The sequence below is a fragment of the Scyliorhinus torazame genome, chromosome 6 (assembly GCF_047496885.1).
Source record: "Scyliorhinus torazame isolate Kashiwa2021f chromosome 6, sScyTor2.1, whole genome shotgun sequence".
Classification (NCBI taxonomy): Eukaryota; Metazoa; Chordata; class Chondrichthyes; order Carcharhiniformes; family Scyliorhinidae; genus Scyliorhinus; species Scyliorhinus torazame.
Window position 1 is genome coordinate 21,047,170 of NC_092712.1, and position 15,744 is coordinate 21,062,913.

At 50.0% G+C, this 15,744-nt stretch overlaps 1 protein-coding gene across 6 annotated transcripts in view; it reads right to left on the bottom strand.

Moving 5' to 3' along the window:
* Window positions 1-15,744, bottom strand: part of LOC140424705 (uncharacterized) — a 429,538-nt gene that overhangs the window by 92,390 nt on the left and 321,404 nt on the right. For all 6 annotated transcript variants that reach the window (XM_072508006.1, XM_072508009.1, XM_072508004.1 and 3 more), the window contains one exon: window positions 3,850-3,915. In XM_072508006.1, the coding sequence (XP_072364107.1) occupies window positions 3,850-3,915 (66 nt within the window). The remainder of the gene's footprint in view (window positions 1-3,849; window positions 3,916-15,744) is intronic.

Genomic DNA, 15,744 nt, shown 5'->3' on the forward strand with positions numbered 1-15,744 from the left:
GGTCAAGGCAGCCTTGAGGAGGAGTTTATAGAATGTATCCGCGATAGTTTCCTAGAACAGTATGTAATGGAACCTACGAGGGAACAAGCGGTCCTAGATCTGGTCCTGTGTAATGAGACAGGATTGATTCAGGATCTCATAGTTAGGGATCCTCTCGGAAGGGGCGATCACAATATGGTGGAATTTAAAATACAGATGGAGGGTGAGAAGGTAAAATCAAGCACTAGAGTTTTGTGCTTAAACAAATGAGATTACAATGGGGTGAGAGAAGAACTAGCTAAGGTAGACTGGGAGCAAAGACTTTATACTGAAACAGTTGAGAAACAGTGGAGAACCTTCCAAGTGATTTTTCACAGTGCTCAGCAAAGGTTTATACCAACAAAAAGGAAAGACGGTAAAAAGAAGGAAAATCGACCGTGGATATCTAAGGAAATAAGGGAGCGTATCAAATTGAAGGAAAAAGCATACAAAGTAGCAAAGATCAGTGGGAGACTCGAGGACTGGGAAATCTTTAGGGGGCAACAGAAAGCTACTAAAAAAGCTATAAAGAAGAGTAAGATAGATTATGAGAGTAAATTTGCTCAGAATATAAAAACAGATAGTAAAAGCTTCTACAAATACAAAAAACAAAAAAGAGTGGCAAAGGTAAATATTGGTCCTTTAGAGGATGAGAAGGGAGATTTAGTAATGGGAGATGAGGAAATGGCTGAGGAACTGAACAGGTTTTTTGGGTCGGTCTTCACAGTGGAAGACACAAATAACATGCCAGTGACTGATGGAAATGAGGCTATGACAGGTGAGGACCTTGAGAGGATTGTTATCACCAAGGAGGTAGTGATGGGCAAGCTAATGGGGCTAAAGGTAGACAAGTCTCCTGGACCTGATGGAATGCATCCCAGAGTGCTAAAAGAGATGGCTAGGGAAATTGCAAATGCACTAGTGATAATTTACCAAAATTCACTAGACTCTGGGGTGGTCCCGGCGGATTGGAAATTAGCAAACGGGACACCACTGTTTAAAAAAGGAGGTAGGCAGAAAGCGGGTAATTATAGGCCAGTGAGATTAACTTTGGTAGTAGGGAAGATGCTAGAATCTATCATCAAGGAAGAAATAGCGAGGCATCTGGATGGAAATTGTCCCATTGGACAGACGCAGCATGGGTTCATAAAGGGCAGGTCGTGCCTAACTAATTTAGTGAAATTTTTTGAGGACATTAACAGTGCGGTAGATAACGGGGAGCCAATGGATGTGGTATATCTGGATTTCCAGAAAGCCTTTGACAAGGTGCCACACAAAAGGTTGTTGCATAAGATAAAGATGCATGGCATTAAGGGGAAAGTAGTAGCATGGATAGAGGATTGGTTAATTAATAGAAAGCAAAGAGTGGGGATTAATGGGTGTTTCTCTGGTTGGCAATCAGTAGCTAGTGGTGTCCCTCAGGGATCAGTGTTGGGCCCACAACTGTTCACAATTTACATCGATGATTTGGAGTTGGGGACCAAGGGCAATGTGTCCAATTTTGCAGACGACACTAAGATAAATGGTAAAGCAAAAAGTGCAGAGGATACTGGAAGTCTGCAGAGGGATTTGGATAGGCTAAGTGAATGGGCTAGGGTCTGGCAGATGGAATACAATGTTGACAAATGTGAGGTTATCCATTTTGGTAGGAATAACAGCAAAAGGGATTATTATTTAAATGATAAAATATTAAAACATGCTGCTGTGCAGAGAGACCTGGGTGTGCTAGTGCATGAGTCGCAAAAAGTTGGTTTACATGTGCAACAGGTGATTAAGAAGGCAAATTGAATTTTGTCCTTCATTGCTAGAGGGATGGAGTTTAAGACTAGGGAGGTTCTGCTGCAATTGTATAAGGTGTTAGTGAGGCCACACCTGGAGTATTGTGTTCAGTTTTGGTCTCCTTACTTGACAAAGGACGTACTGGCACTGGAGGGTGTGCAGAGGAGATTCACTAGGTTAATCCCAGAGCTGAAGGGGTTGGATTACGAGGAGAGGTTGAGTAGACTGGGACTGTACTCGTTGGAATTTAGAAGGATGAGGGGGGATCTTATAGAAACATATAAGATTATGAAGGGAATAGATAGGATAGATGCGGGCAGGTGGTTTCCACTGGCGGGTGAAAGCAGAACTAGGGGGCATAGCCTCAAAATAAGGGGAAGTAGATTTAGGACTGAGTTTAGGAGGAACTTCTTCACCCAAAGGGTTGTGAATCTATGGAATTCCTTGCCCAGTGAAGCAGTAGAGGCTCATTCATTAAATGTTTTTAAGATAAAGATAGATAGTTTTTTGAAGAATAAAGGGATTAAGGGTTATGGTGGTCGGGCCGTAAAGTGGAGCTGAGTCCACAAAAAGATCAGCCATGATCTCATTAAATGGCGGAGCAGGCTCGAGGGGCCAGATGGCCTACTCCTGCTTCTAGTCCTTATGTTCTTATGTTCTTATAACAGGCGTGATGGCCAATTTGGGGGTCCCGGAGGCCATTGACTCCACGTGGGTGACCGGGGACAGAGCAGAACCCTGCCACTCCTCCATCACCCCCTCCACCACCAACACACAGTGGAAACCATGTGTACCATCCAGAAGTTGTACTGCAGCATCTCATCAAAGTTTCCTCGGCGGTACCTTCCTTAGTGACCACCCAGAAAGTCAACAGCAGGTGCATGGGAGCTCAACCACCTGCAAGTTGCCCTCTATGTCACATCATCCTGACTTTGGAATACATTGTAGTTCCCTCAATGATACTGGGTCAAAATCCTGGAACCCCTTCACTAACAGCACTGCTGATGTACCTACACTCATGGTTTCCCCATGAGATTTTGAGGGCAACTGGTATGTGCACAAATAATGAGCTTCCAAATGCATAAATGGTGCGAGATCCTGCCCATTCTGGCCAGTGGGAAAGGCGTCAAAAATGAAAACTTCCGCACAAAAAGGGATTCATAGGCCGGATTTCCCTAGCCAATCACGCTGACCCGATCATCTAATCCCGCTGATGGTGCATCCCCACCACGGATATCCCAGCGGTGAGGGGTGCATTTAACGGGAATTGCTTTGACCATGGCGGGACTAGAACATCCCGCTGCTGGCAAATGGCGGGCTACATCTGTGGCCGTGAATCATGCGATGGGGTGCGTGGACATTCCTGCCCTTAGAGAGAAAAAAGAGACAGAAAGGACAGTAAGAAAACAATATAAACATTCCAATTGTGATCCTAAGTAGACCATAATATATGCCGGAACAATATTGAATAGTTTAATGGGGTTCCTGTCTGTGACAAATACATGAATTGGATGGGAATAGAGGGATATGAACCCCGGAAGGGTAGAAGGTTATATGTTAGATGGGCAGCATGGTCGGCGCAGGCTTGGAGCGCCGAAGGGCCAGTTCCCTGTGCTGTACGTTTTTTGTTCTTTGAAACCTTACCTATCTGTTAAGAAATTTGCAAGATCAAACACAATGCCGGTTTTACTCTTGTCTGATCTTAATCTCCACTGATTAAAAGGTAATACGCGACTAGGTATAAAATTGACATTCAACCTAATTTCTCAGGTTTCCCGCTCAGTATAAATTAGTGTCGAGGAATATATGGCCAGATTGTTCAGCAGTTTCAGTGCAGTTAGCAGTAAAACCTCATTAGCAGGCTGACTTCACAGACAATGTAATGTTTTGATTCACAAGGAATGTAATTTTGTCTCAGACCGAGGAAGAGCTGGAGTGAGCTTCAGTCGTAACTTTGGATGCTGTGCCTCACTGACCCTCGTTTAAAACTGCCGCAGTTCAACAACATGTCTTCTAGGGTACCTCAGTTCAAGTCTCCTGTTCAGTACTTACCAGCTGGAGCTTGACGCCGCATGGGGCAAGTTGCTGGCTGTTGACCCACCGAGTATCCGAATGAGGCTGTTAAAAAGCAGAATGGGAGTAGTCAGTGAAGTCTTGGACAGCAAAATGAAATGAAAATCACTTATTGTCACAAGTAGGCTTCAAATGAAGTTACTGTGAAAAGCCCCTAGTCGCCACATTCGCCTGTTACGGGAATTGAACCGTGCTGCTGGCTTGCCTTGGTCTGTTTCCAAAGCCAGCGATTTAGCCCTGTGCTAAACCAGCCCCTGAAGCAATGCAAGAGATAAATTGACTGAGTGTTGCTAACATTTTGAATGTAATAATGTGGAACTTGCCATTATCCCCTGATTTATTTAGTAAAAGTTGAATTTACTATCCACACTTGCGCCTGATTATTGAATTCTCCGCCTCCCCATTCTCCCGCATGTTCCTCGGTGGGATTCGCCATCAGCCAATGGGAATTTCCCATTGTGGCCACCCCGTGACACCGAGAACGAGAACTCTCTATGTTGCTACCTCAGTCCAATTGAGGGAATGGTGTAATATTTGGATTACCATCTCTTAGCTGAGATGTTGAAACTGCTACTCAGTTCAGGTAAGTATTGAAGATCTCACAGTTTTATTCATTAATTTTCCTGACAACCAACAATACGAGAAATTGATTAACTGCTCATTTATCTCATTGTTCAGATCTGCGCTGCATCTTAAATCAATGCTGTATGCAACTGCTTCATAATAAACTGTGCTTCAAAGTCATTATTCCTTATGAAATATATTAACAGGCAGATATATAAATACAAGTTATTTATTTCTAAATTGTCCACTGTGTTCAGTTAGTAGAAAGTGGCAGTCAGCAGAAAGTGAGTTGCAGACCTATAGCAGGACTCAAGTACACAACCTGGCTGAGCAGCGAGTACCATCCATGGACTCCATGGTTCAAGGTGCAAACTAAACCCATCTGTTTGGTGAAAGACGTCGACCGTTCTCCTCATGCTGCTGATAACAGAGCCGTCAGGATGCTGAGTAACAGCAGGAGGCAGAATTCCTAAAATTCTTTGCTGGAAGGTCACCCTGAGAGCAAAAGGAAGACGTTCGGTTGGATATTCCGTTGTCGCCGGGGCAAGATTCGTGGACTTGCATGCCAGCAAAACTGGTGCCTCACATGGACTGATTCAGCGACTGTTGAGGGATGATGCACCGTCAATGACCACGAGACGAAAATGGCGAAACTATTGAGGCTTTATTGCACAAGGTGTTGAGCCTCCTGCAGCTGGAACCAGAATGGGAGCAGCGCAGGAGGGCATACACTTTTATACGTCGCCTGCTGGGAGGAGCCAGCAGGCTGGGATTTACTGTGTTACCTGTAGTACGGTGGCAGTACCGTAATACGCGTAGTGTGTTACCAGTGGTGTTTACCACAAGGGACTAGCACTAGCACCATGTGGAACACAATCGATTCCAATGAGAAATGGAACGGGATTCGCCGGATTCGCGAATGACACTCAGGAGGCTGACAAGCTGTAGCCGCACATTCACACTGCACTACCCCACTCCCCACACACACCGTTCCAGCCAACAAGATAGCAGCATGGCGAGAGGCACCAAGATTCACTGATGCCGAGCTCGTGACCCTCCTGGACGCTGTGAAGGAGAGGCAGGCCACCCTGTACCCGGGAAGGAGGCTGCCAGCCGTCGCTGTGCCTGGGCGCAGATGGCAGACGCAGTCAGCACCCTCAGCAACACTGGCCGGTCCGGCCACCAGTGGCAGAAGAAACTGCACAAACACAGGGTGAGTAGGCAGCACTGTGCCCCTGGTACCAACCCCCACCCCACATACCCGTAACTCCCTGGATGGCTTCCAAACCCCCACGCTGCCCCACATGCCAACACCAATATTGGCAGCAATGGCCTGGTGCCCTGGTCAGTGAAGCCTCCAGCTACCCGCCTCCTGGGCTGCACGCGTCGGGCTGTCAACACTGTTGTTTTCTGTCCACACCCCGCGTCCTCCCGCGCCAAGGTGGAAATCGGCCATGGGCGAGGAAATGAGATCCTGCTGAGATGCGGGTTCCATGCCACGTGTGTCAACTCCCCCCACACCAACCCACTCCCCTCCAGTCCGCGGTCTAATCCTACATGTTGTCTTGTGTCTCCCGCCCCCAGCAAATGCCGCAGCCACAGCCGGAGCCCCTCCGTGTGCTAAGCAATGACGGAAACAGCAGCTCAGACAGCAGCCCTCGACAAGAGACCCGGAGCTCGAGTCTGGGCGTGACACAAATTTCCCGTCACCGCTATCTCTAATACCCTGCAGCATCTCAGAGACACACACCTCGGTTGGGCGCTTTTGTGAAGAGGCTCCTGGCGCACTATGTGGTGCTCACCACACAGCTGCTCCAGTGCATCAGTTGAAGGTAGGAACTCCCGAGGGGGAGATCGGTCGAGGGGGAGGGGGAGCTCCATGAGGGGGCACATGCGGTTGGGATCGGGCCCCAGAACTCCGTTCTGGACCACATAGCCGAGGGTGGCTAAGCGGGTCGTGCTAAACACGCACTTCTCCTTGTTGGAGGTGAGGTTTAGGAGAGTGGCGGTGTGGAGTGCCAAGTTTGGCATCGTGTTCCTGCTGATCATGGCCGCAGATGGTGACATTGTCTTGGTACGGAAACGTGGCCCGCAAACCGTACCGGTCGACCATTCGGTCCATCTCCCTTTGGAAGACCGAGACCCCGTTGGTGACGCCGAAGTACAACCTCGAGTACAGCATCTGTATCTTCTGAGCCTCCGAGACAGGGCTGGGCGCCGAGTTGATGCACCCCTCAAAGCAAGCTAGCCAGTGATGGAAGTCCTTTTTGGCGTCGCTTTATTGCGGATCCAGCTGCAGGCGATCCGGTTTGATACGGACGTCCAGCTTTTGAAAATCTCAGAGCAATAAATTGATGTCCAATCAATTGCACAAAGACTTGAGTTGGGTACAACTGAGGTTTTATTGCTCTAAGATGTGTGGCCTCCCATGGCAGCTGGCGAAATGGCTGCAGCATGGGGGACACCCATAATTATTCTCTGCCTACTGGGCGGAGCCAGCAGGCAAGGACTACTAACGAACCTGCAGGTCCTACTATACATCACCTAATAGAGGTGCAACAGTGGTTTACCACAGTAAGTAAACCTGATTTGTTAACTTTATTTATAAGTGGTCTTCGAACGATATTGATTTGCTTAATTGGAATATATATATTTGGTTGCGGGTACAGGGAGTAAGTTAAAGTTTTTCCTTTTATTTAGAACTGTCAACTGCAGTGGATGTTGTCTATATGGACTTCAGTAAGGCCTTTGACAAGGTCCCTCATGGTTGACTAGTACAAAAGGTGAAGTCACACGGGATCAGGGGTGAGCTGGCAAGGTGGATACAGAACTGGCTAGGTCATAGAAGGCAGAGAGTAGCAATGGAAGGATGCTTTTCTAATTGGAGGGCTGTGACCAGTGGTGTTCCACAGGAATCAGTGCTGGGACCTTTGCTCTTTGTAGTATATATAAATGATTTGGAGGAAAATGTAACTGGTCTGATTAGTAAGTTTGCAGACGACACAAAGGTTGGTGGAATTGCAGATAGCGATGAGGACTGTCAGAGGATACAGCAGGATTTAGATTGTTTGGAGACTTGGGCGGAGAGATGGCAGATGGAGTTTAATCCGGACAAATGTGAGGTAATGCATTTTGGAAGGGCTAATGCAGGTAGGGAATATACAGTGAATGGTAGAACCCTCAAGAGTATTGAAAGTCAAAGAGATCTAGGAGTACAGGTCCACAGGTCATTGAAAGGGGCAACACAGGTGGAGAAGGTAGTCAAGAAGGCATACGGCATGCTTGCCTTCATTGGCAGGGGCATTGAGTATAAGAATTGGCAAGTCATGTTGCAGCTGTATAGAACCTTAGTTAGGCCACACTTGGAGTATACTGTTCAATTCTGGTTGCCACACTACCAGAAGGATGTGGAGGCTTTAGAGAGGGTGCAGAAGAGATTTACCAGAATGTTGCCTGGTATGGAGGGCATGAGCTATGAGGAGCAGTTGAATAAACTCGGTTTGTTCTCACTGGAACGAAGGAGGTTGAGGGGAGACCTGATAGAGGTCTACAAAATTATGAGGGGCATAGACAGAGTGGATAGTCAGAGGCTTTTCCCCAGGGTAGAGGGGTCAATTACTAGGGGGCATAGGTTTAAGGTGAGAGGGGCATGGTTTAGAGTAGATGTACGAGGCAAGTTTTTTACGCAGAGGGTAGTGGGTGCCTGGAACTCACTACCGGAGGAGGTGGTGGAAGCAGGGACGATAGTGACATTTAAGGGGCATCTTGACAAATACATGAATAGGATGGGAATAGAGGGATACGGACCCAGGAAGTGTAGAAGATTGTAGTTTAGTCGGGCAGCATGGTCGGCACGGGCTTGGAGGGCCGAAGGGCCTGTTCCTGTGCTGTACGTTTCTTTGTTCTTTGTTGTTCAAAGCTATTACTTTGCTGCTAATGTGATTGATTGTTTATTTAAATTAAAGTTTGTTTCAACAAACTACTCCTGAGGTACAGTCACCTTTCCTCACAGTTTTACAAATTGCAAATGCTTGGGTTCTGATCCAGGATTCTAATACACCCTTTGCTGTTCCTTAGCTCTAGCCAAATTGATTCTGTCCTTGAACCCTCTGGGACAGCTGCTGGAGCATCGACCTGGTTTCTCTCCACAGACGCTGAGTGACCGGCTGAGTATTTCCAGCTTTGCTTTCTGCTTCTGCTTCAGATTTTCGACATCGGCGGTATTTTGCTTTTGATAGAAAGGGGAAAGGCCGGCCCTCATGGTGGAGCCCAGGGAACTCACCATCTATGCCTCCGCTCAGGCCCAGTTGACCTCCGCGGGTGGTAGCCTCCTGCCCACCCTGGGGAAGAGGGTGCCCCACCCCTCCTTCACAGCACCCAGCAACATCTCCAGCTCTGCATCCGTGAACCTCGGGACTGTTCTTCGTGGTGCCATCTTCTGGGCTGGAATGAGTGTGTGTGGGGAGTGGAGTGCTTATACGCAGCTCCAGCTCATCAAGCTCTCCAGTGCCAATTCGGGCCCCAGCGAATCCCACGCCAATGTGAGTTAGAATTGCACCGGTTTCAGATGGGCAGAGCGGTCGCCCATTAGCATGTCCTGAAGGGCTCCGGGACTGGCGCCACAGCCGGGACTGGGGAACGCTCCTGATTCATTCCCATCAACATTTAAGCCGGAATTTTCCGGTTGATGCGATTCACTTTCCCCGTTGTTTCTACACCCCCAGCAGCAGATTTCCCAGTGGGGTGGGGCAGTTACAATGGGAAATCCCATTGACAAGCAGAGGGAAGATGAAATCCGGCTGTCAGCGAATGATGCTGAGAACCCCACAGCCGGGGGACCGGAGAATCCCGCCCTTCTTCGTTCCCCGACGCCGATTTAGTAATCGCCGATCAGGCGGAGAATCCCTTCTTACGATAGGATCAGGGGCAGCGCCTGTTTTCGCATAGCCCGGCCCCTCCAAAACGGCGTCATCGAGGAGGAAGGAATATTGGTGTGGCGCGGCTGCTGGCCCCTCACCCGCCAGAGGAGCAGTCCTGGGGCGCCGACGATTTTTATTTTGACGTAAAACGCCACGGATCCTCCGGACATAGCCTGACAATCGGAGGATTTAGCACTTAGTCTCTCAAAAGGAGATTCCCACCCATTATCTGGCTCAGAGTTACTATTTTATATTGGTTTTATATTGTGGCTATGCTTAGCGGGAGGGTGCTTGATTCAGAAGTTGTGGAATATTGGTCATTGAGATTGATATACCAACTTCACCTGTTTGAATGTAATGTTGCAGCTGCCTAGAGACCTTAACCAAGGTGGTGTTTGATGTTCCTGTTCATTCGAGCTTCAGCTGTCGGCTTCTTCCTCTGAGCATGAGGGCACATGAGGACTGAACTTGCCGGATCCCAGCCCCGGGTCACTGTCCGTGTGGAGTTTGCACATTCCCCCCGTGTCTGCGTGGGTTTCGCCCCCACAACCCAAAAGATGTGCAGGCTAGGTGGATTGGCCACGCTAAATTGCCCCTTAATTGGAAAGAAAATAATTGGGTACTCTAAATTTATTTTAAAAAACGGACTGAACTTGCCTGAGTGGCAGTCAGAGTTGAATTGCTAATCCATTCCTCCTTCGTTACCTTGAAGTTTAACCGATCCTGTCTCGCCGCCGACCCTTCAACTCAGGCCAGGCGAGGACCCGGTAGTACAGCAAGGTTCTGAAGCCTTGTGGAGCACTGTTAAATCGGACGGAAGGAGATAGTGTCCCATTATTTTATTGACTGCCCAAATCAGGTGTGGTTGAAGCTCACGCCAGGGGGAAGTAAGGATTATCAGGTAAGTGGTTAGAATTTGGGGCAGCTGTTCTGCCAGTCAGTGGGGCGGAGGTTGGTGATTTTGGAGGGTCAGCCAGCTGGGGTGGGGGTGGGGCGGGGGGTTGGCAGTCGTGATGCCGCGATAGAAGGTACGACAGTCAAATTTGCAGATAACACTAAAATAGATGGGAAAGCAAGCTGCAGTGAGGAAATAAGACATTTATAAATCTGCCCTGCCCAGCCTTGGCCTCCCTCACACCCTCCTCGTTGGAAAAGGCCTGCTGTTCATCCTCCACCTCCAGCATGTCACCCCTCTGCTGTGCGATGTTGTGGAGGATGCAGCAGGCCGCCACGATGCGGGCGGCCCTCCCAATGCCATACAGGAGAGCCCTCCAGAGCAGTCCAGGCACCTGAAGGGCATCTTCAGGATGCCGAAGCACCGCTCGATAATGGCCCAGGACGCGGCATGGGCGTCGTTGTAGCGGATCTCCGCGTCGGTCAGTGGCCTTTGAATATGCATTATCAGCCACCACTGCGGCAGATGACCCCCGTCATCCAGGGACCAAGCCCCCAGCCGGGAATGCACCTCGAAGAGGACAGAAACCGTCGAGTGTGCCAGGATGAAGGCGCCATGCGCACTGCCCAGGTATTGGACGCAGACATGCATGATGCGCATCTGATGATCACACACCAGTTGCACGTTCTTCAAGTGGAACGCCTTTCGGTTTATGTAGAGCGGCCTGTCATCTGCAGGTGCTCATAGGGGGACCTGCATCCTGTCAATCACCCCGGGGGCATCTTGGCAATGACGACGAATCCCACTGCCCAGGCACCCTGGTGGGTTCAGTCCACATTGAAATGGATGAATTGTGCAGATTTGATTTGATTTGATTTGATTTATTCTTGTCACATGTATTAGCATACAGTGAAAGTGTTGTTTCTTGCATACTGTACAAACAATGCACACCGTACATAGGGAAGGAAGGAGAGACTGCAGAATATAATGTTACAGTTATAGCAAGGTGTAGAGAAAAGATCCACTTAATACGAGGTAGGTCCATTCAAAAGTCTGATGGCAGGAGGGAAGAAGCTGTTCTTGAGTCGGTTGGTGCGTGACCTCAAACTTTGGTATCTTTTTCCTGACGGAAGGAGGTGGAAGAGACTATGTCCGGGGTGCGTGGGGTCCTTAATTATGCTGGCTGCCTTTCCGAGGCAGCGGGAATTTCAATAGAGTCAATGGATGGGAGGCTGGTTTGCGTAATGGACTGGGCTACATTCACAACCTTTTGTAGTTTCCTGCGGTCTTGGGCAGGGCAGGCTCCATACCAAGCTGTGATACAACCAGAAAGAATGCTTTCTATGGAGCATCTGTAGAAGTTGGTGAGGGTCGTAGCTGACATGTCAAATTTCCTTAGTCTTCTGAGAAAGTAGAGTCGTTGGGGGGCTTTCTTAACAATAGTGTCGGCATGGGGGGACCAGGACAGGCTGTTGGTGATCTGGACACCTAAAAACTTGAAGCTCTCGACCCTTTCTACTTCGTTCCCATTGATGTAGACAGGGGCATGTTCTCCACTACGCTTCCTGAAGTCGATGACAATCTCCTTTGTTGTGTTGACATTGAGGGAGAGATTATTGCCGTCGCACCAGTTCGCCAGATTCTCTGGGCGTGATTCTCCCCTACCTGGCGGGGCGAGGGGTCCCGGCGGGATGGAGTGGCGTGAAGGGCCAAGCCCTCACCGTGAGGGGTTAGGCGCGCGCCAGAGTGGTTGGCGTGCCGTCGACTGGCGGGAAAGGCCTTTGGTGCCACGCCAGCCGGGGCCGAAAGGACTTCGCCGGGCAGCGGAAGTCTGCGCATGCGCGGGAGCATCAGCGGCTGCTGACATCATCCCCGCGCATGCGCAGGGGTGTGTCTCTTCCACATCGGCCATGGTGAAGACTGTGGCTGAGGTGGAGGGAAAAGACTATCCCCACGGCACAGGCCCGCCAGGCCATTGTGGGGGCACCCCCCTGGGCCAGATAGCCCCGCGCCCCCCCCCCCAGGACCCTGGAGCCCGCCCGCGCCGCCAGTCCCGCTGATAAGGGAGGTGGATTGATTCACGTAGGCGGGACAGGCATTCCAGCAGCGGGACTTTGGCCCATCGCGGGCCGGAGAATCGCCGGGGGGGGGGGGCCCACCGACCGGCCCCCCAGGCGATTCTCCGACCCGGCGGGGAGTCAGAGAATCCCGCCCTCTATCTCATTCAGACTGGGCATATAGGACCCCCGAGACTGCTCAAATGCACCTGTCACCGAGCTCCGAGGTCCCACACAGGTGATCACTCAGCGCCTGGAAGGACCCCATTGCTTAGAAGGTCAGGGCCACCGTCACCTTGACGGCCACTGGGAGCAGGTGGCCTTCGCCACTTCCCCCATGGTGCCAGGTGCACTGACCCCCTGTTCAGCCGGAGTGTTCAATGGCATGACCTGTCCGGTCGGTCCTCAAATGACAGGCACTGCCAGAACACGCAAGGCCTCATGCGGCGCCTCCTTTGCACCTCCTCCTCCCCATCCCCAGCAGCTGCCTCCTGTTCCACTGTGGCACACTCCACTACTGCAACTTCCTCCTCCTCAAGCAGTTCGAGCTCATACAGCTGCAGGGCGGCCCCAGGGCCGTGGCGACTAAGAGGAAGGCCACTTTTGCTGGTTGAATCCCAACATCCATTGTCTGCAGCAGCTGAAAGGCCGACATGTTAGCATGGTGCATACCCCTGTGCCCAACCAGGACCACCAGGCTACACAGTGGCCCGGGATGGCATTGAAGACCCTGCCCCCCTATGTGCCCCCCTCATCCCCGACCCCTGGCCCTGTCGGTGCATGGCAGCATGGGAGCCTCTGGCCCAGGCGCCCAATCCCTGCTGCCAGTGGTAGCCTCCGCATCCCCCGTTCCCCCTGTAGGGGCTACTGTGGGCGTTGCCCTTGGGCGGGCCACATGCTGCCCCCTGGCGGTGGTGGCCGGTTGGGTGGGGGGGGGGAGTGGTATGGCAGAGGGTGGAGTGTGGGGGTGGCGGGGACAGGGCACTCCTACGGCCGGTGGCACTCTGCAGAACCAGGGACCATGATGGCTGGTCAGTGGGGTGCGCATCAAGGTGACTGCCTTGCAGGACATCTCCCCAGTCACGTGGGGGGTCACCCTGGCCCCATAGCCTGCCCTACCCCCCACCCTAGCCAGCCAGCCCAGCTAGTGTGAGGACTGGCAGCTGATGTTTGCGCCTCTCTGTGTCCTACCTTCTCTCTCTCCCTCATCAACCATGACGTATGTTTCTTAATTTTTAAAAGCACAAGTGAACCTCGCTGTTAGAGGAGATGGAGAATCATGGAGGCCCCGGGGAATACCGGAGTCAGGCTCGCTAATGATGTGCCAAAAGCATTTACTATATGTGCAGAGTGGGACACACTGACACCACTGACGGGGCACTGGACAATTGTGGTTAGGCGGGAAACCAGCACCCGCCATAATTTTGGTGCCAAAACCGATTCTCCACCCAATCGCACTTCCTGATTCCAGCGTCGGGCGACAGAGAATCCCGCCCTATAGCTATCCTCCACACTGTCCACCATTCGACCAATCTTTGCCTCATCTGCAAATTACCCAATCGTGTCCCCCACGTTCATGTCCAAATCGTTAATATATAACACAAAGAGTTAGGGTACATTTGCAAAGGCAGCCATCGACCATTACCCTTGGTTTCCCATCACTAAACCAACTTTTTATCCAGTTTGTCACATTTCTCTGTATCCCATGGGCTTTCACTTTCTTGACCAATCTGCCATGTGGGACTTTGTCAAACACCTTGCTCAAATCCACCTACGCCACATCCACTGCACCACCTTCATCAACCCTTTCTATCCCTTCCTCAAAGAATTCAATCAAATATGTGAGGCAAAACCTTCCTTTAACAAATCCATGCTGACTCTCCCTGACTAGTCCATGCCTTTCTATGTGACCACAGTAAGAAGTCTTACAACACCAGGTTAAAGTCCAACAGGACTTTAACCTGGTGTTGTAAGACTTCTTACTGTGCTCACCCCAGTCCAACGCCAGCATCTCCACATCATTTCTATGTGACAGTTAATCCCGTCTCTCAGGATTGACTCTACTAATTTTCCAACCACTTCACTGGTCTATAATTCTTTGGCATTTCCTTCGATCCCTTTTTAAATAATGGAACCACGTTTGTACTTCTCCAGTCCTCCAGTACCTCCCCTGTGTCTAATGAGGATTGCAAAATCATCCACAGATCATCTGTTATCTCTTCCTTGACCTGCTTCAGTAGCCTCGAAAACAATCCATCCGGCCCTGGCGACTTATCAACTGTCAAGGATTCCAACCCTTCGAGTACTTCCTCTCTCTAATATCTCACAATGTTCCTCCCGAACTACTATATCTGCATCATCCATTTCCTTTGTAAACACGGATACAATATATTTATTTATACAGTGAAAGGTAGAACCCTCAAGAGTATTGAAAGTCAGAGAGATCTAGGTGTACAGGTCCACAGGTCACTGAAAGGGGCAACACAGGTGGAGAAGGTAGTCAAGAAGGCATACGGCATGCTTGCCTTCATTGGCCGGGGCATCGAGTATAAGAATTGGCAAGTCATGTTGCAGCTGTATAGAACCTTAGTTAGGCCACACTTGGAGTATAGTGTTCAATTCTGGTCGCCACATTACCAAAAGGATGTGGAGGCTTTAGAGAGGGTGCAGAAGAGATTTACCAGAATGTTGCCTGGTATGGAGGGCATGAGCTATGAGGAGCGGTTGAATAAACTCGGTTTGTTCTCATTGGAACGAAGGAGGTTGAGGGGAGCCTGATAGAGGTATACAAAATTATGAGGGGCATAGACAGAGTGGATAGTCAGAGGCTTTTCCCCAGGGTAGAGGGGTCAATTACTAGGGGACAAAGGTTTCTGGGCGAGGGGTAGGTTTTAGAGGAGATGTACGAGGCAAGTTTTTTACACAGAGGGTAGTGGGTGCCTGGAACTCGCAACCGGAGGAGGTGGTGGAAGCAGGGACGATAGTGACATTTAAGGGGCAGCTTGACAAATACATGAATAGGATGGGAATAGAGGGATACGGATCCCGGAAGTGTAGAAGATTTTAGTTTAGTCGGGCAGCATGGTCGGCATGGGCATGGAGGGCCGAAGGGCCTGTTCCTGTGCTGTACATTTCTTTGTTCTTTGTTCTGAAACCCTTCCCACAGCCACTGCATCTACACACAAGTTTCCTTCTGCATCTCTGATAGGTCCCACTTTTTTCTTAACTAACCTTTGACCATTAATATATTGGTAAAATATTTTTGGGGTTTCTTTAACTTTACTTGCTAATTGTTTTACATGCACTCTCTTTGATCTCCTTATTTCCTTCTTGACTTCCTATACTCCTCTAGGCTACCAGTGCTTATTTCTTTCTGCCCATCGTACACTTTCTGTATCTGTTTGATCTTCCCCTGTATTCCTCTAGACAACCAGGAGGG